General features: G+C 41.2%; 1 protein-coding gene across 4 annotated transcripts in view; it reads left to right on the top strand.

Annotated features, from left to right (window-relative positions):
- The window catches only part of nphp4 (nephronophthisis 4), a 207082-nt gene that overhangs the window by 31026 nt on the left and 152970 nt on the right, over positions 1 to 23086 (top strand). For all 4 annotated transcript variants that reach the window (XM_072681571.1, XM_072681570.1, XM_072681573.1 and 1 more), the window contains 2 exons: positions 7193 to 7348; positions 13311 to 13447. In XM_072681571.1, coding sequence (XP_072537672.1) covers positions 7193 to 7348; positions 13311 to 13447 — 293 coding nt within the window. The remainder of the gene's footprint in view (positions 1 to 7192; positions 7349 to 13310; positions 13448 to 23086) is intronic.

Raw genomic sequence — 23086 nt, 5'->3', positions numbered from 1 at the left:
ATGGTGACAGGGGATTTAAATATGGAATTTAGTGGGAAAAATTTAATCTGTTGATTTTGGACACTTCTGGGACTTAAAAAAACAGACTAAGACACTTGAATCTCAAGTCTCTGTTAGTCTCTGCTAGTCTGATGTTTTTTTTTACCTTTTCTCTACAAAATCACATTAGTAGAATGTATAAAAGTAATGTGCCTCAGGGAGAAAGCAGAGTGAAAATGTCTAACACATTCTCGAGAGTACAACCCAGAGTAGTATCAGAACACAGCAGAGCTAACAAACACTACTAACCACACAAAACCGCCAATAGTACATACCACATTTACCCACGGCCAAAAGTACAGCAGCAGCATTCGGAAACCTGAAGGAATTGCGTCCAAAGTACTTACTGTATACTGTAAATGAGGCACATGGCATATATGACTACAACCTATCTAGTGCCTGAATACTTCCTGCAAAGTACTGAGTAGAAAGAGAGAGAAGGAGAAATCTCTCCACTCTCTGCCAAGCACACTCTGGCTATTCTGTCTCTCCCCCTCCAGGGATTCTCCCCCTGGAACTAAGAGGTTCTATCTCTTTTATCTGATCAAACTATTATCAAGAGCTGATCTAACCCAACCAATCACATCACTGGACAGGACTCCCCCGGGGCCATCCTGTAAGTAACCATGACCATTCCCAGTGTCCATTCCCAGTGTCCATTCTCAGTGTCCATTCCCAGGGCAGAGCATGTATTCTGCAATGCAAAGACTGTATGATGCCACTTTTAAAATATCATTTGAAGCTGTTGAATGACCCTGGATGACATTAAATAAAGTAGTGTCTCATTCACAGGGTCCCGTCCTTCCCTCCTACCCCCCCCCCTTAGTTTTCCCACTTGCTTCATGACACAAGAGGCTCTCACCTTTAAAAAAAGAGAAAAAAAAACCTTTGGAGTGACACTTGAATAGGAGTGAAGTGGAGGAGATAAGAGTAATGTATTGTTAGTATGTTTGTCTACCACTGTCAGGATTCCTAGTTTCACTACTTCAACACACACAACCACAATGCATTGACCATCAGATTCCGGTAAAGGTTTTGTTAATATCTGTTTACTAAGACTACACAGTACAGAGCTGGTTTTGTCTAAATGATAATAATTTGGCTGTGTTTCCGAATGGAAGTTCAATCCCTGCTGATGCCACAGAAAGGGCACAATAGGATTGCCATCCCTCTCCCTTAATCTCTGTGGGGTTTCAGTTAGCTGAAGTATCAGAATTGGCAGTTTAGTGTTCTCCTCCATGCATGTTGAACTGTCCAGTAATGTTTCATTAGTGGCTGTTTTTGACATATGCACCTTCCCAGTTCTGGTAGCATTGTGTTATAGTGGAAGTCCTAGCTAGTGGTTGGAAATTCAGCCATGCATGAAGACCACTGTAACTGCAACTGGCAGGTGATTTTGGACTAGGTTTAATCTTAGTCTTTTGACTAAAATGCATTTAGACATGTAATTAGTTTGTCACATTTTAGCCATTTAGCTATTGCTAGTTTTAGTCAATTAAATTTTTTAAATATTTAGTCAATGTTTTACTATTTTAGAGGTCATTATCATTGCTAACGTTCCTAAACAATAGCTTAAAAATAGTTATGTTTAATAACACGTTAACATCCGAACTCATGAAGTAATATGGCCTATTTTTGTCTATTGCATTTTACTTTTATTTTATTTTAAAATACTGAACATTTGACTGATATGGCATTTGTGCAATTAAACAGCTACAGTGCAGTCTGATATGGTTTCACTGTGGCAAGATAAAATCTCCTCATATATATCCCTTTTAGTTTAGCTATATTAATAATTCAACAGTATTTGAAATGCTACCAAGGCTGTAGTAATTGCTGTCTCACTGAGCAGCTAAGCTAATGATGATGAATTATACCCAGGCCTACCTTATCCACATTAAATGACGTTGAAGACTGAACGTGAAACAGATCAAACCAAGGTCAAAGTAAACATGGTAATGTACGTTGCTTGCACAGCCTGCCTCCATATATCTAAAAGCTTCATTAGCTTACTCCTTTGTACATTTCTGAGTGGCGTGTTCTCATATGTCTCTCGGGGTTTGTTATGTTTTTTTCATTGATTTTTTTTTATTGCATGTTTTGTTTCTAGCTCTGTAAAGTTAGTTTGATATTGGATGTTCAGGATGTTCAGCCCCTCCTAGGTTTAAAGGCTTTATAACAAACATCAACAAAAACTGTCCCTCATAGTCTTTGGCGCCTGGTGCAACATTACCAGCTATTTTGATAAAAGGTACTCCACGAAACAGGAAGATCTGGAACTTTAGGAAGTTATAAGGAAATATAATAACTGTAGCTCCACCACATGTTAGAAAATGTCATTTCAGAGATTGTAGACAAAATACACCAGTAGCAGCAGATTTTATAAACTACTACCCAAATACTCTCCCATGCTCAAGTACATCAAGTACAGTGATTTTTACTCAAAATGTGCTGCGCTCTATCCAGTTAAACAGGCCTAATTACACTCTTTGTAATGAAATGTGCAGTTGAGTAGTGTTCTTTAAGCACTCATGACATTTACAATATGCTGGGAAAACATATTGCATTAAGCATAGAGAATTTTTCAAGAAAATATTTAAACAGACAGTGTACGTTAATTTGCTTCAACGCTTGTGCATGAATACAAGAATATACTGTGGATCCTAACATCCAGTGAAAATCAATCACACATACCTATATGCGCACACACACACACGCACACACTCACCCACAGACACACACTGTTAAGCACCCACAGTCATGCTTAGACTCACTTGATCTCAGGCGCTCTCTCTATCCCTCTCTCTCTCTCTCTCTCTCTCTCTTTCTCATTCTCAAACACACGCACACTTAAGTTCTGAAGCCAGGAGCCTTTGCCAGAGGCTGATGCCAGCCTGCACCAGTTCTGTGTTCTTTTGCCCAGTGGGCCACTGGCCACTGTTGAACAGAACCTAAGCCTTTCTCCTGGACAGGCCCTGTCCTGCCTGGGCCAACACTACACTGTGTGTGTGTATAAGGGTGGGAGGAAGGACATCTGAATAGCAGTAGCCGAGACTAATAATGCTGGCACATTTGCTGCACACACTGCTCTGTTCATAAATCATCTGTTTGTCTGGGCATGTGTATGAAGGGGAAAAATACAGGGAAAGAGAACAAGGTGTTTGGGCTTATATTGAGGTGGATGAGAGAATGGCTGCTGCTTTTCATCTCTCAGGGTTTTGACAGCCCGTTTGGAGTAACTGGCCTTGTGGATGCTGACTGTGGATGTTTTTTTTTTTTTTTTTTTGTTAGTTTTTTTGGGGATGAACAGATTGCTATAGAAGTGTCTATGAGGCTAAGCTAGAACTACAATTAGGAGTTGTATGCCTATTAATCTTCTTTATTCACACACTGTGAGGAAGCACAGTTTTTTAGGGCAAGAGCACAGTTTGGGGCTTTGTTTTTTACTGTTTTGTTGAATCAGAGCAGAAAGTTATCATATAATTAATGACAAAAAAACAACATTTGGAGAGTGTATTGCGTTGTCACACCCGACTCTCAACTATTATTGGACTTGCTTATGGATGGGTGTGGCATTCTAATCTTTCCACTCCCATGGGTTTTGTCTGGAGAACGTTTTAGATAAAGTCTGTGTAATGCCCTCAGTAGCTTTTTAGTTTGTTGTTTTATTTATTTATTTTACATTTTTTGTTGAGTTTTCCCTTTCTCTCCCAATTTGATACTGCCAGTTAACCCAACCCTTTCGTAACTCCACCTAGCACTAGCAATGCTTCTGACACTAGGAGGGATAGGATGTGTGTAGAACACATGTTGTCTCCAATACATGCAAAGCCAGCCACTGACTCTTTTTGAGTTACCGGGTAGCCAACATGCTCAGAAAGACGTCTGTGCCAGCAGACCAACAGACGTCTGTGCCTGCCAACATCGCTTAAGAGTGGTGAGGGAAGGGTGCCATCTACCCACCTGGAGAGAGCACGCCCATTGTGCATTCTTGGACTCCGGCTGCTGATGGCCTTCAGTGTAACTAAGTGCCTTCAGTGTATCTTAATGCATCTTTTTTATCCTAATGTTTCATGTATGATTTTCACATTTTGTGTAACATCAAACGTGGCAGATTTGGAATATTTCACAAATATTTCAAGAACAAATAAGAATAAATTGCACATCCAACAATGTGTACTCACACAATGTATGTCATGCCACAGGATGTTATAGAGATTCTGAAATTTAATAGTGGATATGTCTTTTTGTTCAATTGTGGGTCTCCATTGAACTGTATCAATATTGGAAGATTTTGTATTTATTTATTTTTGTTTTTAAATTTTGTCACTGTACTTTGACAGCAGTCAACACAGGTCAAACATTCAGCATCATAATTTAGTGGCTGATTAAGACCCATACAGACAGGTTCTGGTCAGGTTTGGGTTTGTCTCCCCATGCTATCAAAGGCTGTTCAAGTCTTGATGCTCGAGTCCTGAGACGTAAGCAGTGAGTTTCCTCTGCTGATGATAACAGTAATCCTACTTTGTGGGTGCTTAGTGTTTTTCTATATTGGTATCGGCTTCAAAACAACTGTGCTGTCGCGCCACCTGTAAGGCATATTATAGCATGACCGTGGTGTTGCATTACAGTCCTTCCTGCCACGTTGTTCATAGTTAGAGAGCAGTGTTAATGTGTGAAACACGGAGCTGCATAGCTAATTTATTCAGGAATTCATAAATTGTGGGTTTAATCATGACTAATTCAGTAGAGATCAGCAGTGAAGTTCTCTCTTACCCTTCCTTCTCTCTCTCCCTCTCTCTCACTTCCCTCACGGATGGAGGGGCGTAATTAGTTGAGGCACTTATTGAGCCGTTGCGGTGAGCCGAGATGAGCTAACTGAATTTACTTGCAGGGCAAAACTTCCTCCATTAGTTTCGTAAAGGAGACCTGGAATGCGCCGTAGCTATTGCACACTATTTGTTTATGAGCGTTCCCGCATTGTTCGGCTGCGTCTTACGCAATTAAGATGTCAAGGTTGTTTACTTTTCTTTTATGAGTGCAGCTAATTTGACACTGCCGTTAGGCTTGTGTTGCAAAAGCGAGCGTGAGCGTGAGCGTGAGCGAGAGAGAGAGAGAGAGAGAGAGAGAGAGAGAGAGAGAGAGAGAGAGAGAGAGAGAGAGAGAGAGAGAGAGAGAGAGAGAGAGAGAGAGAGAGAGAGAAAGGGAGAGAGAGAGAGAAAGGGAGAGAGACATTGAGACACTATAGCCCCACATTAGTTATATAGAACCGAAGCAAAAGCTATTAGGGCCGCTGCGATGGCGAGCCTTTGCCATTTGCGTCCTTGTTTTTGGCTGTGTGTACACCTCATTTGTTTCTTGAATGAGAAAGTATTTTCTGGCACCTGGAGCCATGCGAGTGTGTTTGTTTGCGATTGTGTATAGGTGGAAAAGACAGACCTAATTCCCCATCAGCAGCAGGTAGGAATGCGCGTGTGTGTGTGTGTGCTCTGTTCAGAATTGAATCGGATGTGTTATTTCCACCAGAGTAACAGTGATTCCCAGCTCTGTGTGATCCAGGCTGCGATAATGGAGCTGAATTGCGATGCGCGAGTGTGTGTCTGTGTGCGCATGAGTGTATGTGTGAGGGAGATAAATGGTCTAATGAAAAATTGAGCACTCTTTGCAGGCCCATTCTGACGCAGGCTCCTATAAAATGACTGTTAGTGGGCAGCGGAGCAGGTGAGACCACTTTAGCGTTCGGGCCTGCAGTTACCCCTTACCTCACATGCATGCCCAGGCTTTCTATAAAGAGCATCCAAAGATCATGTCCTGTGCCTCCAGCAGCTAGGTCTCTGACCCTAATGGAAGAACCCTCTGTGATCTGTCTCTGCTCTGCTGTCATAACATATCTTGCATAAAACTTGCATAAGACAGCGCAGGTGGCATTAAAGAATGGCACAGGGCCAGTTAGTTGATTGTATGTGGCATAGCTGTAGCTACTGGACACACCTTTGATTTAAAGCTAAGATTGGATTTCTTCACGGATTTACTCAGAGACTTTGGTGCTGTCCTCCTTTACCTTGTTTAAATCGGTTGGACATGCAGTAAATCTGCATTCTTGTTTATGTTGACCATTGTGTAACAGTGTATCAGCATGTGGAATAGGAGCTTTCAGCGAGCTACTATGCTTTAGGCCTGTATAAAAGGTGCACAAGGCCTCCTTTATTGTTGGATGATTTTGTTTTTCCCTCAAAAGCTGACTTGTTTAGCAGGCTGAAGATTTTCCACACCTTTCATCCTTAGCATCAATGACTCCTCCGATGATAATGAGGAAATAAATAGCGAGGATTTTCCATTGCCAATACTCATTACTCATACTTATTGATACTATATACAGTGTATCATATGATTCACTATATGGCCAAAGCTACCTAGACACCCTCCTTTATTACAGAGTTCAAGTAAGTCTTATCCATGCAGTCTCCGTAGTCATAGGCAGTAAGGCATAGGCTTTGACTTTAAATATGGCACAGTCACAGAATGTCACCAGTTCCACAAGTCAGTTGTGTAAAACGTCTGATACTGCTAGATCTACCCCAGTCAACTGTAACTGCTGTTATTGTGAAATGCAAGCATCAGCAGCAACCGCTCAGCCATGCAGCCACACAAACTTGCAGAGCTGGGCTGTTCAGTGCTGAAGTGTGTACGTAGTGTATAAAAATAGCCTGTCCTCTATTCCATCACTCACTACAGTATTCCAAACGGCCTCTAGAAACAGCATTAGCACAAGAACTGCCTGTCTCGTCCAACATCAGTGCCTGACCTCACGGATGGCTCCTTTGATTGAATGGGCACAAATTCCCACAGACACTCAAAGCAAAGTGGAGACTGTTAGATCTGGGAATGCCCATGGTTTTGGAACGGGGCAATATTTAATAAGCTCATGTACTGTAGGTGTGATGGGCAGTGGTGTCCATATACTTTTGACTATGTAAAGTATAATCATTTTTGTATTTTTGAATGCCTAGTAGAATAGTTTAGCATGAATATTCTAGTATTGAATCCGCTAGTTACTACTAGGTTGTAGTAAATGCAGTCGAATCAGTATCTTTTATGTTCGCACTGAAACACTCTCCGTGTTGATGCCCTCTGTTGCTCTGTGTGTTTACAGTGAATGCAGTATTATCAGTAATGGAGGGAACCCAGCTGCTGTATTCTCTCCAGCCTCACCCGGCCCTCAGGCCTGTCATGCACCTGCTCCCACCTAACATCCTGGTCTCTGGCCATGATCTCCTCCCCGGTGTTGTACCACCCACTGATAGTACAGGTAAGATTACCCATAAAACCACAGAGCTTAAATCACAGCCATGCCAGGAGGAGAAAATGAGAGGTTTGGCGTAGTCCCTAAAGTAACCTAAAGGATCATTTTCCTCAGCTTCATCTAAACAACAACAACAACAAAAAACCCACATTAAATTACACTCCATAACAACTCAGCTGGAGCAGAACATGCTTTGTTGCTATGGAGACAGCTGAACAAGCTCCTAATGCCTCGGTGGAGAATGCACTCTCCTTTCTGACGGAATTGTTGTCTGTAGGATGGATCCGGAGTCTCCCACTGCAAAAGCTGGGTCAAAAGTCAAACTTTAAGCATACGCAAATGTATTTTAGCCTCTTTTGTAGCCTCTTTACTTCCGCTGCTAGCAGGGCCTGTGATTCATCTCCTCTGAATCCTGCTCGTACAGATTCAGTGCAGTGGATAAAGCAGGAGTTTGAGCGTGTGTAATGAAATGCGGACAGAGCAGAGGAGATTGGGAGTTGAGCATGATGCCCGTCTAATCCAGCACTGCTCCACAAAGCTAAGAGAGCTTGACCCTAGACTGGAGGTTCAGATCCATAGACTGACAAATGTTCTCTAACTTTTTTTACTCGTACATCTCTTTCTCGCTCTCTCTCTCTCTCACTCTCTCTCTCTCGCTCACACACACACGCTGTTTGTCTCTGTATCTCTCTGCCTGGCTATCTTTCTATGTCTGTGTTTCTGTCTGTCTTAGTGTCTGACTAGCTAGCTACCTGTCTGTGTGTCTGTCTGACTAGCTGTCTGACTGTCTGTCAAATCTAACTTGGTAGCTGTCTGTCTGCCTATCTATCGATGTCTGTGTGTCCCTGCTGTCTTCTGTGTGTATGTATATCTGTCTGGATGTCTGACTTGTCTGTCATATCTAACTAGCTGTCTCTCCTATCAAGCTGAGTAACTGTCTGCCTGCCTGCCTGTCTGTCTGTCTGTCATATCTTGCTAGGTAGCTGTCTGTATGTCTGTCTGTGTAGCTATCTGTCTCTCTCTCACTCTCTCTCTCTCTCTCTCTCTCCCTCTCTCTCTCTCTCTTTCTCTCTCCTACCTGGCCAGGTAGCTGTCTGTCTGTCGATCTGTCTCTCTGTCTAGATAGATAGCTGTATGTCTGTCTTTCTGTCTATCAATCTGTCTGTGTGTTTGTTTATCTGTCTGACTGACTGCCCTGTCTAGCTAGGATAAGTAGCTACTTGTCTGTCTGACTATACAGTGTATACCCAGTACAGTGCAAAAGTCACAGGCGTTTGTTTCAGCAGTAAGCAGGTGTCTTCCTGTAAAAACACCCACATCACAAGAATACGTTCAGCTGAACCTAATTATCAATTCAATTTGTTGCTTGAACAACTAGGGGGCAGCTTTTTGTATGCATGGTAGCTGCATTCAGCCAGTGCTGCTCAACAGTAGGGGTTGTTACCATGGTAACTCAGTTAAACATCACTGTGCCCAGGCCTGGGTCTACCTAGCAAACCTGTATAGTCTGTGAAGCCTGAGTCTGTACATTCATGCTGCCAAAGGTGTGTCCAAGTACTGGGAAACTCTGAAATGCATGTAAATACATACAAAGCTTCTACTTTTAGGTAGAGCTAACGATAATGAGGTAATCGTAAAGAAATGATGGGTTAATATGTACATATATAGTCTCCTTTACCCTCACTTTTAAAAGCTGTCTCTTAGACCCAATTATTGTAACTCATAAGTCCAGCATATTAATAGTCTTAACACACACAGCTGGGGAAACATTTACACTCCAGTTCCAGTGGATATGGCAACATGAACCTGGTTTCTTAAGGTACAGTAAGAGAGAAAACACTCTTATCACAATCCATTACACCAATAACATGAATCACATGTTAGATAGTGTTGGGGTTCCCTGCAACTCTGTTAGTAAATAGTGTGCTAGAGGTCTTCTAGCAGAAATCTCTGCCCACCCCAGCCTCACTCCTCCCACCCCCCCTGACAGCAGTGACAGTGTGTTTTGTATTCTGTAATGTCTGCAACACTCTGCTCTTGTTTGGCTACACTGCTCCAGTACTGCTGTATAGATAAGCCTCACTGGATGTGTGTGTGTGTGTGTGTGTGCGCGCGCATGTGTATGGCTGTGGGTGTGTGTTAAGTGTTTTGTGAGCGTGCTCTGGCTGTAAGAGTGACAGACTGACTGATCCTTCAGAGTGAAGCTCCACTGGCTCTGGCTGGATCAGACAAATATCCAGGCCCACTGCCTTCTGTCTGCCAAGGGGACAAACACACACACACACACACACACACACAAACAGAGGCTACACATAGAAGTGCTGCACAGACAGATTCTGTAAACACCTCTTAACCTCTTGTAAACATAGTGTACATACTAGGATATACAGTTATGAGAATGTTGGTCTCGTTTGGTTAAATTACACAATTATTTTAGCTAATCCCAACATATTATTGTGTTGTCTTGTTTAGGGGCCTTTCCAAAATCTTCAATTTGTTCCTTTTTAGGTAGTCCATGATGGATTTTTTACAGATGCAAGCCATCTATGTGTATTTTTTTTTTATTTTTTATATGAATCCACCTCTACCCTCTGCAATATTGCCAATGCAGCTGGTAGCAGCACAACTCCAGAGCATGACAGATTCACCCTCATGCTTTACGTCAGTTCATCCATCACCATTTTTTCTCTCGAAACTCAGCTGGCTTATGTTCTGTAGCATACTTCAAACATGGAGTTTTGTGACAAGGTCACATGTAAGTTTTCTTTTTTTTTAATGAAGATTGTTTGTGGAAGCCATGCTGCACAGTGGAATGATGCGCCACCCTCTTGACTCACTAAACCTTCCTGCAGGTTCCTGGCAGTCATATAGGGCTTTTGATTTGCCTTTCTTACCAGCATATGAGCAATTCTTCTAGATCTCATGTTGACCTCCACTGCTTTTGGGTCTGCAAAATTGTCACTTGAAAATGTATGTGACTTTATATGACTGTATACAGGCCTAATGTATTGATATATCATATTTGCAAGGCGTTTGCAAGTACACACATGTCTAACTGTTTAATTTACACAGAAATATAGCATTCTTAAATTGAGATCAGACTGCATTTTAAACATATTAAGCATGGTAAGGTTTCTGTTAAGGTTTCTGAATGTCATTACTTTCTGTTGCCCTTATCATTCACACACACATCACATCATATACTGCAGTGCATGTTTATGTAAAAGTGGTTGCGAGAAAGGCAACTATTTGTGCCCCACTTTAACCCACCGCAGCAGTTAAAACAAAGCATTACCTCATGTATAAATGGTAACCGAGTTAGAGATTATGTAACATGCAGCGTATATAAGGGGGAGGCAGGCCATTATGGAAATAAACATGTATTATATAGCACATGTGGTGCTGTGGCTGTGCTTTGAGCTCTGTGGAACAGACATATTTTTGTATGTATTAATTATGAAAGATGTTTCCCTTCACCTGTGTGTAGTTGAATGTTTTCTCGCTGCCGCCAGGGAGAGACTCTCTTTGGGTTTTAGAGAGAGACCTGAATTAAACATCAAGGATGAGTTCTCATAAAGCGAACACTTTGGCTGGCGTTTCTGGCACCGCTGTAAGCTAGCCTTGTTTGGGTGTGCTCAGCACAGCGGGAAAATGATGATAGCCATGCGGCGCGGACTCAAAACAATAATCCAAGAGTTATTCGTTCAAAAGCAAAAGTTCAAACAGTTTGTAAAGTTTGCTCAGACCGGGTGCGGGTGCATGCTAGGTCACCCTGCGTTACCACTGGCCATAACAGTGTTGGGATTTCATATGAAGTTTCTTATTTCTCACTCAACTTTTTCTTATTTCTGGAAATTCTGTCAAAGGTTCTAAGGTTTCAGTACCCCCTTTGTGTTTATAATCATGTTTGCTGAAGCAGAAATATTGTAATGTATAATTTATATAATGTATAATGTATAATTTGACTTATTTTTTGTAACTTTTTGTCATGTTTTTCATTTTTGTGTTGCTGCCCTATAGAATGTAATATTAAAAGTAGGGAAGTCCCGATCTGATCCAGTGATTTGGGTTTGGGGCTGCTTCAGGCAATTTTAAATGGATCAGGTATCGGCCTTTAAAGACAGATCTAGCCCGATTCCAGAGTTTGTTGTAGTAAAGCGCCCTCTGGTGTCCATCTGACATGATTTCAGCTGCCGCAGTGAGGAACTCAAACTACCCTAAACATTGTTTATTTGTGACCTTATTTTAATTAACAACACTTTTTACCTAGGTAGTGGGGTTGTATTATTTATAAAAACATTGGATCGGTATCGTCTGACAGCCAGCAGAGTACAGCAGGGAACGTTTTGAGGGGCACAGAAACCTGATCAGGATATCCCTAATTAAAAGTATTGCATAAGCACAGGTATGTCTAAACTTAGCACAAACAGTAAGAAAATTAGTGTTTGGTAGATTATTTCTTTATTGTAACGATGCTTCTTGGCAATAAACCTTATACCGCTGGAAAGCCTGTTAATTCCTCTTTTAAATGGTTACACGTTTGTAAGGGACTTGCATTTGTGGAATGAGCAGCAGAGCTGTGTATGTGGGTTGCACTCATGAAAAATTTGCCAAATCTTCTCTGCCATTGCTAAACAGCTTATTTTGCTGTTGAGCTTTTGGTACCCCCAGGTGCTGCCATTTAGGTGCCCGATACAGTTCTACAGTGGTCAGTAGGTGTCTGCTCCAACAATTGGCATGCCACGTTCGACTGATCGGCGTTGCAGCATTATTTGGAGTGAACCCTAGTACCATCTTCAAATTGAAGGCCAAGTTCCATATGATGTCAGAGACAGGCCGCAAAGTGGGCGTCCCAGGAAGACGACACCCCAAGAAGGTCGTTTCCTCACCCTGTCAGCACTTGGGTACCGTAGGCTGTCTTCTACAGATTTGCAGACAAGGTTTACAGGACGATATGGCCGACAGCTCTCTGCCCAGACAATCCTGAACAGACTGCGCACAGCGAATCTTCTGTCTCATCGGGCTGCCAGGTGGCCTGCCATGACTGCCCTTTACCATCAGGCCTGTTTGCGCTGGTGTCGGTAACACGTTGCCTTGGAACCTTAACGTGTGGAGGAATGTTATGTTCAGCGATGAGTCCAGATTCGGCAGTTGGTTCGCTTTTGAACTGAATAAGATTTATTGCCAAGAAGCAAATGCTTTTACTTCTGTGTTATGTTTACTATTTCTTGAGGTAGAACACACACTAGAGCTGCACAGGTCACTCTAAATAATACAACAAAAAGCTGCGACTGCATTTGTTAAGAAAAACGATATATTAATAAATGTTAATTGAATTGAATTAAATGATGTAAATTCATATTTGATTCAAAAATGGAAAATCATAAACTTTGAAGCAAACCAAAAAAAATAATTATGGAAACGGAAAATGAATGTTATTCATGACAATGCAACTATGTTAATAATTTAGTAATCACAATGAAATCATTACATAACATGAATTGAATGTAAAACAGAAATGACAATATAACCGTTTTCTTACTGGACCCATAGAACCAAGTTATTCTTGCCTTGTCCAGGTCACCTCTCATTAGTGTAATTTGATGTCTTAGGAAAGGCAAAACAAGCCAGCGGTCCTCAGCTTCACAGGAGCACCCGCTCGGATCCTCTGCCATGTCTCTCACCTCAAGCTGGACAGCAGCATTCGTCTTGATTAAAAGAGCCTCCTGTTCATTTTCATGTCTGATTTAACTGCCATTAGTGTCTAGAGCTCTGGCACTCTCAAGTGCCAGTTAATAGAATTTTTACCCACTAATCAAATCCTTTGTTTAAGTGGCGGAAAAAATGAATAACTGCTGCACATTAAAGAAAGTGCACATAAGACACCAGCCAGGCAGATGGAGCCAGCCGAGTGGGACGGCAGTGGGGCAACGATAATGTTCACACTCTTCCTGTTCATGTGTTCCAGCGGACGCGCTGCGGAGGCCAAGGCTGTTGCCTGAATTCTCGTGCATGTTGGAGAGTGTGTGCGTGTCCCTTGCGCCTTCCATGGAGGTCTTCGAAGCAGACTTGCTCCAGATGCTCAATTGTGATCGCCATAACACGGTAACATGCCCACCACTGTTCTGTTGTCTTTTTGTCTTGTGTATTAGGGCTATCACAAAATGGCATAGATATATACAGTGTATTTGTATTTTCTTAATTGCACACTATCATTTAAAACATGCATAGCATACAGTGTTATTGCATTGCATTGCAAAACAATGTGGTAACAAGAATATATATATATATAGTTTTTAAATTACATTGTATGTAGTGTGTCTTACGTTATCTACAAACACGCACACAAATACACCATAGGTGCATTATGGGAAATGGAGTTCAAGAAAGCAACAGAGTCTGTTTGAGGCCAGGCAGGACCAGAAAGGGTGCAAGCTTTTTACCTTTTGTTTAAATCTGGCAGTTGTTTTTCAGATTACGTCTGAATTTCATGATGAATCGACCAATAGAAATGCTCCAAAAGAAAAAAATATATACTCCAAAGTTTTAGGGGTTTTTCCATCACCTGTAAAGCTGTAATTTTGGAGATGAGTTTTATTTTTTTATTTATTTATTTATTTATTTATTTATTTATTGTTACATGACAGTGACGATATGCAGCTGATTAACGATTTATTACCGTAATACTTCCTTCATGATTTTATGACCATGAGCATGACTTACTCCCCAAGTCTTCTGAGCTAATCAGCATCCCCTCATGAATTCCCTCGGCACATCTAATCTGGGTTAAATCAACCAGGCCGTCATTGCTGGGAGGAGCTACGGATGAGTTTTGGGTACTGTGGAGAATAATACAGATTGAGTGTGTGTGTGTGTGTGTGTGTGTGCATCTGCACTCTCAATGTTCTGGCCTTTTTTGCTCTATTATTGCTGTCATTAACACACCCACGTGGGACACAGACTGTGTGTTTTATTTTGAATACTGAGGAGCATAATCATTACTCACTCTGCACTGGGCTTCGTTGGAAGAGAATGATCATAAAGAATAATTATAGAGCCGCATTCTATTGTGCTGTCATTTGGGGGGATTGGGAGGGGGGCGAGTGGAACTGGGCCCATCCACTAGCTCCTCGGTGTGTGCGTGTTCGTGTGAGCACTGGAACGAGCAGGCCAGCTCACTAACCATGTTTGACAGATGCACTCATGCGGCTGCAATTATTTACATGCTGAAGACTGAGGGACAGAGAGGGAGAGAGAGGGTGACTGAAGAAGGGAGGATAGACAGATGGACGGATGGATGAAAGTGAGAATCGATATCGCTGCCATGATAAACATCTCGTCTTCTGCCTGGGTGTATGTGCCCAGCGTATATTTGCACTGAACTCTTGTAAAGCAGAGACTGTGTAGCGTTCCCTGTCCTGAGAGTTTTAGAGAAAGTCAAATCAAAGTAAAGCTGATCAAATTTACATTATTTCCCCCTTAATTCAAATTCAGTGGATCAGCCAAGACATAAATGGTGTCTTTACCTTTTTAGTTTTGCACTTGTGCTGTGATTCTAATCAGTCCCCTGGGATCAGATCCCAATCCCAGCTTGTTTGCATCCACTTAACACAGATTTTATGAGGGGATATTACTGTACTATTACGGAGTTATTGCAGGACATTGTTTATTTGATCAGTCTCTTTTGATGTCTGGTATACATTTACAGTGTATGAAGAATTATTACATAAATAACAAACAGATCAGTGACCTCACTTCATGTCTCCAGATCCATTCTTTTCCTATTAAATTATTTGAAAAAATAAATCAATATACAGTATATATAATATATAATCACATACAGTATTCTTACACTTCATTATTACACAGGTGCAGAGCATCATTAACACATTTCTCTTAAAGGGCCCATATCCTACATTTTTCTTGTATTTTCTATTTTTCATTGAGCTTTGCTTACACTTGTATGGATTTCTGTTCCAAAACCAATGCTAATTCCTCAGAATTAAGCTTCTCTTAAGAGTTATGAATTTCTGTTAGTTTACCTTTAAGACTGATAAAAGAGAAATGAGCCCTGTTCTGTTTTGCTAGCCTGCTTTGTTTGTCATTCAGAAAGCCCTGAGAGCTGAAACACTCTGGAAATCTGCAATAGGAATGGACGGGGATATGTAAAGTATGTATGTTCTTGAGAAATCAGAGAAACTGTGATTTCAAATTGGGCTGTTTTTGCAAAATGTTGTTTTTCCATATACAAACGGTGTATGGAGTGAGGAGTGGATGGTAAAAATTTTGGATAAGAAAATTGAATTATAATAGTTGCACCAGTGGAAAGAGAGCAGTGCCCTGAGACAGCGCCATAACTGTATGAATGGTTTAAAAGCCATGCCGCACATTTTGGTGTAGCGCCGTTTCTGCAGAGTTTCATGAATGCGGCCCTTGTCATGTACCCATTTCTTGTTAGCGACATTACCACATGTGAGACTATCTCTGTCTCACCCTCTCCCCCTTTCATCCCCTCACAGACTCTCTTTGTATCTCTTATCGGCATGTGTGAAGCCCTGTGCACATCTGCGTGTTTACTAGTGTGAAAGTGAGCTTCTATGTTTTCAGCTTTGGATTGCTCCGTGGATGTGTATCTATCTCTGTGTGTGTGTGTGTGTGTGTGTGTGTGTGTGTGTGTGTGTGTGTGTGTGTCTGTGTGTGTAGACCAATTTACACAACTTTAATTGTGCTGGTTACCCACTCCCCCTTTGTGATCACGCTCGCACTACACATGTGCTGTCAGACCAGCGTCAAACCTGTTAGCACGGCTCCGCTGCTCTCACTGCGCAGTGCTCATGCATGATGGAAGACGACCTGCCGCAGCACCGCCGGAGTACTCCTCCTAGTACGCTCAGCCTTGATTTTCATTCAGACTGCCTAAGTCAAAGTTTATTGCAAGTGTTCGTTCACAGCAGCCACACTGCAGTAGTTTACAGTGTAGTGCAGGCCCATTTTCAAAATACGTTATTGATGGTTCCCTCGTTGGATGCCGTGTGATCTGTATTCATATATATTTATTTTTTAAAGCAAGTAATTAAGCTCAGCATTGCCGAAACAGGATTAACAGTGATTGCGGAAAATTAATTTGGGATTTTGCCCGAGCAGTTTGGACATTTCTAATCTTTGTGCAATCAATATTCCATTACCGTCAGCGTCTCCTTCGCAGTTTCGGTGGCCCTGCGTACCCTACGCTGCACATGCACATTCATCACTGTGTGTTATTCGAAAAAGCCATCGAGAGCGAGCAGACCAAGCAGCCTTCGTTTGAATTTGAAATCAGACACATCAGTGCTTTTCAAAAACAACTACCGTAGCTTAACATCACTGCGGTGTTGTGAGGGAATGTGCCATCTCAGGCTTTATTTATTCATATTTTGTTTGTGTTATTTATTTATTTCTTGTATTTGTGCATTGAAAGCTGATTGAAAGTCAACTTTCTCCTTTTTGCCCTCCAGACTGCAGTCAGCCTCCAGTCCAAGAAGCCCCCTGTGGTGCATGTTTTTGGGTTTCCTCCTTTCTAACATATTGATAGATAATTCAAGGCCTGTTTGAGCTGAATCAGATGTGGAAAACTAGAAAAGCTGGAAAAGCACAAAACTCTCCGGGGCATGTGGGGTACAAGACCACATTTGGGGAAACATTGCTTGTAGGCATTTTAGTCCTAAGTCCTGGGAGGTCGCCGGAAGACAGGTGTGGGTTGTTATTACATATATATGTTTTTGGGATAATTAGGAAGTTTGTCTCCTCTGAAAAGTTTTACTTTTGGAAATGGGAGTTTTCCTGTGATGTTAAGAGCAAGGCTGCAGCAGTGAAGAATTGTTACGGATGGTTTCAGTTTCTTCACAGCCAATTAAGCAGTTTTTATATTATTAATCAAAGTAGGAATAGACAAAAAAAATACTGACCCGTTTTCACTGCGAGTGGATGTTACAGGTTGCTGGTTGCTGCCTCAACATCCTGTTCTTTTCATACTTTGGCATGTTTCTGAACAGCTGGCGTTTTCAGCACAGTGTAACTAAAACATTCAAATGCTTCACCCTTATACTTAAATATATTGCAACACAAATTAGGCCAAATAAAAATATAGAAAAATAGTGCCTGATGACCCTTAGCAGATAAAGAAGTGGTTTCAGAAGATAGTTAATATCCTGACTCCCTAAGTGGCATTTATGTGGTGCCATTTAAAGGGTCACGTACAAATAATGAGTAGTCTATAATGTGTCCTAGGTTTCAGTTTATTAGCACATTCAACCTTATAAAAGTGCAATAATTATTGTTTCCATTCAAACTGTTTTTTTTAACAACGTAAATCACAAAGTATAAAAATTGTAAAGGAAAAAAATATAAAACATTATAATATTTAAAAAAATCTAATATATTCTAAAAATAAAATATAAAACGCACCAATTAAGTTTTTCTAGTAGATACATAAACTAACAAGTGATATGACACTAAATGGACAAAAGTACATTTACATTTACGGCATTTAGCAGACGCTCTTATCCAGAGCGACTTACAAAGTGCTTTGCTATTTACCCAAGAAAAGCCTCAGCTAGTTAGAATAGACTAATAATTCAAAAGATACCTCTAAGCTTAGACATTACAACACAAGTCAATAAGGCGATCATAGAACTATTCGTCCAAGTATTCTCTGAAGAGGTGGGTCTTCAGTCTGCGTTTGAAGACAGCGAGCGACTCGGCCGTTCGGACACCCAGGGGCAGCTCGTTCCACCACTTTGGTGCCAGGACAGAAAAAAGCCTGGACGCTTGTCTTCCGCGGATTTTGAGAGATGGCGGGTCGAGCCGAGCCGTACTTGAAGCTCGAAGGGCTCTTGGTGCGGATCGGCTTTTGACCATTGCCATCAGATACGGAGGGGCTGGTCCGTTCTTGGCTTTGTAGGCCAGCGTCAGGGTTTTAAATCTGATGCGGGCAGCAGCTACAGGAAGCCAGTGGAGAGAACGCAGCAGTGGAGTGACATGGCTAAATTTTGGGACATTGAAGACAACCCGTGCCGCTGCATTCTGGATGAGTTGCAGGGGCCTGATGGTGCGCAGAGGGAGACCAGCCAGAAGAGAGCTGCAGTAGTCAAGTCTGGAAGTGACGAGAGACTGAACAAGATATTCTAGCTAGGAGTCATGACGTCTAACAAACGTCGTGCACGTCTGTAGCGGCCCCACACCTAATTTATCAAGATTGGAGGCACTTGGCTCCTCCCCTGCAATTCACACTTCTAGCTGGCCTGAAACTACACCTGAATCAGCACCTCAATCAACTAGTGAGCACCAAGCTTCTATGTTAACCTTAAGACAAGAGTGTTAGCAGAATCTAGTTAGAAGTATATTTAAAACCAGCCTACCTTACAAGCTAAAGATGACCCCAAGTAAAAAAGCAAGCACACTATTTGGCCATTGTTCATTCATTGTTCATTGGGTGGCTTTCTACTCAATTTTGGAGCATTGCTGTGAGGATGTGATGGCATTCAGCTATAATTGAATGAATCACCAGCCCACCTCATACCAGCCAGGTGTTGATAACCAGGATGATAACTATAAATAATACTAGACTACCATTAGGAGATGTTTTATTAAATACAGTGATGTAAAACCACTACTTTTTGTAGGAATGCCATTAGAATTTATTCTAATATTAATGTTTGCCTAACAGGTGCCTAAAGCAGTACTATGCACAGTACTGTATTGAACAGCACATTTGTGGGGAGAACATGGACAGGTCAGTTCAGATTACGCTTCACACAATATACGCAGCATTTTAGATGGAGTGTTGTATTTGCTCTAGTGTGTTGAATCTATAGCTGGATGCCACAGACATTTGAAGTCAACAGCCCTGTCTTAAGCAACAGAATACCACACACTGTACTGTCACAGACCTGCCATGAAGCCTTAGAAGGAGAGAGTTAGAGAAAGAGCGAGAAAGTGGATCCAAATGACTTTTCCAGCCCTACAGGTGAGTCCAGTGTTCTTAATGAGAGGGATGGAGGGAGACGGAGAGGGGCAGAGAGATAGAGAGATTGATCATTAATCTTCACTGCTTCATGTCTTTTTTCCTTGTTGCCTGACGTCACCTGTGCGCCACCACCTTTTTGAAATGATAATTCAGGCGTGATTGTGGTTGACGGCAGCTTCTAATTGGCCCTTGTGTGGGAGAGTGACCTTTCCAGGGTGAGACTAGTGATGCATTGTGTCTGCACAAAACACACACACATAACCTGAGAGAGATGTTTGGATATCCCTGAAGAATGGTAGAAAAGTATGTATGCCTTTTTATTAATAGCTGAAGTTATCAGTAGCAATAAGAAAGACGGCTTTCATTTATATAGTGAACACTATATGGGCAAAAGTATTGGGACACCTGCTTATTCATTGTTTCTTTTGAAATCAAGGGTTTTAAAAAGAGTTTATCCTGGTTTTTTTGGAGTACCTGTCACAGTAGTTTTTAATAGATTTTGAAGCATTGCTGTGAGGATTTTATTGCAATCGGTGACAGGAACATTAGTGAGATCAGGATGTTGGATAATGCCCATGCCAGGCGAGGTGCCAACAGGTTCATATTTATCTATTAATACAATTTACTAATGATAATGACATTTCTTCAGTTGTATGTGTTTAGTTATATTACTTCCATCTCTCAATATTGTTCAAATGAAGATGAAGAATACACACAAAAATCATGGTGTGTTCAATTAGAGGACATTAGGATTGTTGAAGACATTTTGCTGTCTGCTCTTGGGCTGACCTTGCTAAGGCGGCCTGACCTGGCTATGTTAGCAGTCGTTTCACTTGTAAACAATTTTGCGGACAGTGGAACGGCTAATTTCCTGAGATATTTTTAAACCCTTTCCCATCTGCATCTACAACAGTCTTTTTTTGAGACCACAGAGAGCACTTTTGAGCTCTTTGAATTATCTCACCTGAACAATCAAGAGCAAATCCAAATAAATGTCTAAAATGTTTAAATAAGAATGGCTCCTCCAAAATCCCCTCTAACCATGTTCTAATCATTTTCAGGTAATATGCTGCCCCTGATTCTAATTTTAGGTACTTTAAGTAGTGATGGATGTTTGAGTCTTAACTTTTTATCTTAGAAGAAAATTGTATTTATGATAATTTATTTTGCTATTATTTCTTAAAGTTATTTCTTCTTATTTCTGTTTAGTTATTAATTCAATCTCTCAATATTGTTCAAATGATTTATTATTTGAGATTTATTATTGTTTACTCATGCTAAAATGTCCATTGTTTACAGGATTCATGGTGTGTTCACATTACTTTATGTTAAGTGAAGTAATTGTGCATTGCATTGTGCAGAAGTGTGCTCTCTGTAGTGGATGTGTTGTTATTTATACTACTTGAACCGGATATGTTTTATATGGGAACGTGGGGTAGTATATTCATTACCAGAATACCCCAGTGATTTCCATCACATCCAAATCTGCCATGTCAGTTATTTTTATGGATGTTGTGCTCCTGTGTCAGTAAAGATTTTTTTTTTACCACCTGCAGTTGGAAAAAGGGTTTTGCCCTCCACCTCCAGATATTGCAATTGAATTGAAGAGGTAATTAGAATCAATGATTCGTAATTGGTGTGAGTTCTTCGTTTAATGGCCTGACAGCCCTGTCTAATCTAAATCTGAGTGAACTTGGCAGCACACAGGTTGTCCAGTCAAGGATATCATGCTGCAGAGAAGAGAAGTTCCATGAAGACCTAAGGAAAAAACAATGTTTGTGGGCATCTGTCAGTCTGGAAAAGGTTCATGTTTAAGGCTCTAGGGCTCCTATAATAAGCAAGATGTAATTCATCCAGGAAGTGACATGTTAACTAAAAAAGAGCATAAATTCACAACTGAGGATGACCCTCCTGAGTTTGTTCAGGACATGTCTAGAGCCTTTTGGATGACACAGGCCCCTTTATATCTGGCAACAACCTAACATAGCTTTTGAAAGTAAGAACCTCACTCCAACTTTGAATTGTGGTGATGTGATGGTTTGGAAATGCTTAGCTGTATTAGGACCTAGATGCAGGTGAGTGAGGTAACTATGTATTCTGCTGAGTATCACAGCATTCATCAAGAGATCATTTGGTCAGGTCATTCGGCCAAGAGCTTAAGCAGGCATGGGTCATGCAACAAGACAATGATCTATTCAAGTCTACCTCACAATTGTAAATAAAATTATATTATATAGCTAAATATATAAAACTTTAGGAATGGCCCAGGGACTCAAGGTCATGACCTAAACCCTACTGAAATGTTGCGTCATGAATGTGCAGTTCTTTCAAGAAGGCCTACAAGTGTCACTCATCTGAACTCTTATATGGAGTAGAATAGCACTGTGAGACTCTAACAACTATACAACGTGTTTGGTTGCAGTTACTGCTGCTGAGGGGGTTAACCAGTTATTGCCAAGGGGGCAGTCACTTTAGAGCAGTCACTTTATCACATAGATACTATGCAATTCAAGAATTCAGATGGTGCACGTTTTCATGACACTGTACAGACGAATGGAAAAAATAATTCTGATGTTTTAAAAGTAACGTACAGCACAGTAGATCCATGTTCCATAAACCAAGCAGTAACTGCTATGTAATCTGTGCTTTTTCATGCCTTTACCATTGGCAGGCTATTCGTTCATTTCTTGTCTTCTATGCACACTAGTCCTGATTATAAAGTAGTGCACTCCTGTGTGCCAGAGGCTGTGGAAAAGGGAGAAAACGACTACTCCTTGCATTGAGGACTTTCATCCTAATTAAAGCAGCTAGCAAATTAATACGCTTAGTTGAAGTGAACTAGGAAGTGCTCCAAAAGACCAATCACTTTGCGAACTCATTCAATTTCTCTCTCTCTTTTTTTTTTTGTTTAAGTGACAAATTTCACCCTGTTCGGAATACGCTGAAAGCGTGAATCTCCTTTTATTTTTATGCTCTCGCCGCATGCAGTGGCAGTGATTCACTGAACTTTTAGCGAGCTGAGCAGCCTGGCTTCTTCCTCAGGCTGCTGAGTCTCAGTCAGATCCCCTTGACTGCCAGACAATGCCTCGTTAATCCAGTCAGCAGCCTCAGGAAGTGACGGGGCAAAAAAAAAAAAGGTTTTGGGTGCTGCTTTGGGCGTGTTATTATGAAGATATATTTGGTAAGCAGTGGGAGGGTTTTTGGGTTCTTTGCCGGTCTGGTGGTTATGTACTTAGGTTTTTTTGGTGTGTGTGTGTGTGTGTGTGTGTGTGTGTGTGTGTGTGTGTGTGTGTTTGCATGTGCTGTTTGCTGGACAACTTTTTTGGAGAAGCCAACAGCAATGAGCTTCATCAATGAGGAGTTTGTCAGTTTGATGCTAAATGTTTGTATGTGTGTGTATGTGTGTGCGTGAGCGGGCATATGTGGGCGGATGTGGATAACATGCTAATGATGCTGCTGTTACACATCCCGCATGACTCATTGCAGTATGAGTGAATGCTCTGAGCGTGGGCTCACAAACGCAAGCTCTTACACACACACACACACACACTTATAAATACGCTAATGTCATTATCACACACATGTAAAAAAGAGAAAAATTAAGAAAAAAGAACTACAAAATATTTGTGTATGTGTAAGGTTGTTGAAATTTGCTGACTGGAAGGCCTTAGCCTTATTACTGCGAACTTTGTTTTGTAGTTGCAGTTATGATTATAGTCAAACTTAATTTACTCAAACAT

The sequence above is a fragment of the Salminus brasiliensis genome, chromosome 6 (genome assembly GCF_030463535.1).
Source record: "Salminus brasiliensis chromosome 6, fSalBra1.hap2, whole genome shotgun sequence".
NCBI classification, from domain to species: Eukaryota; Metazoa; Chordata; class Actinopteri; order Characiformes; family Bryconidae; genus Salminus; species Salminus brasiliensis.
Note: the sequence above shows the minus strand (reverse complement) of the source record. Positions and strands in the feature narration are given on the sequence as shown.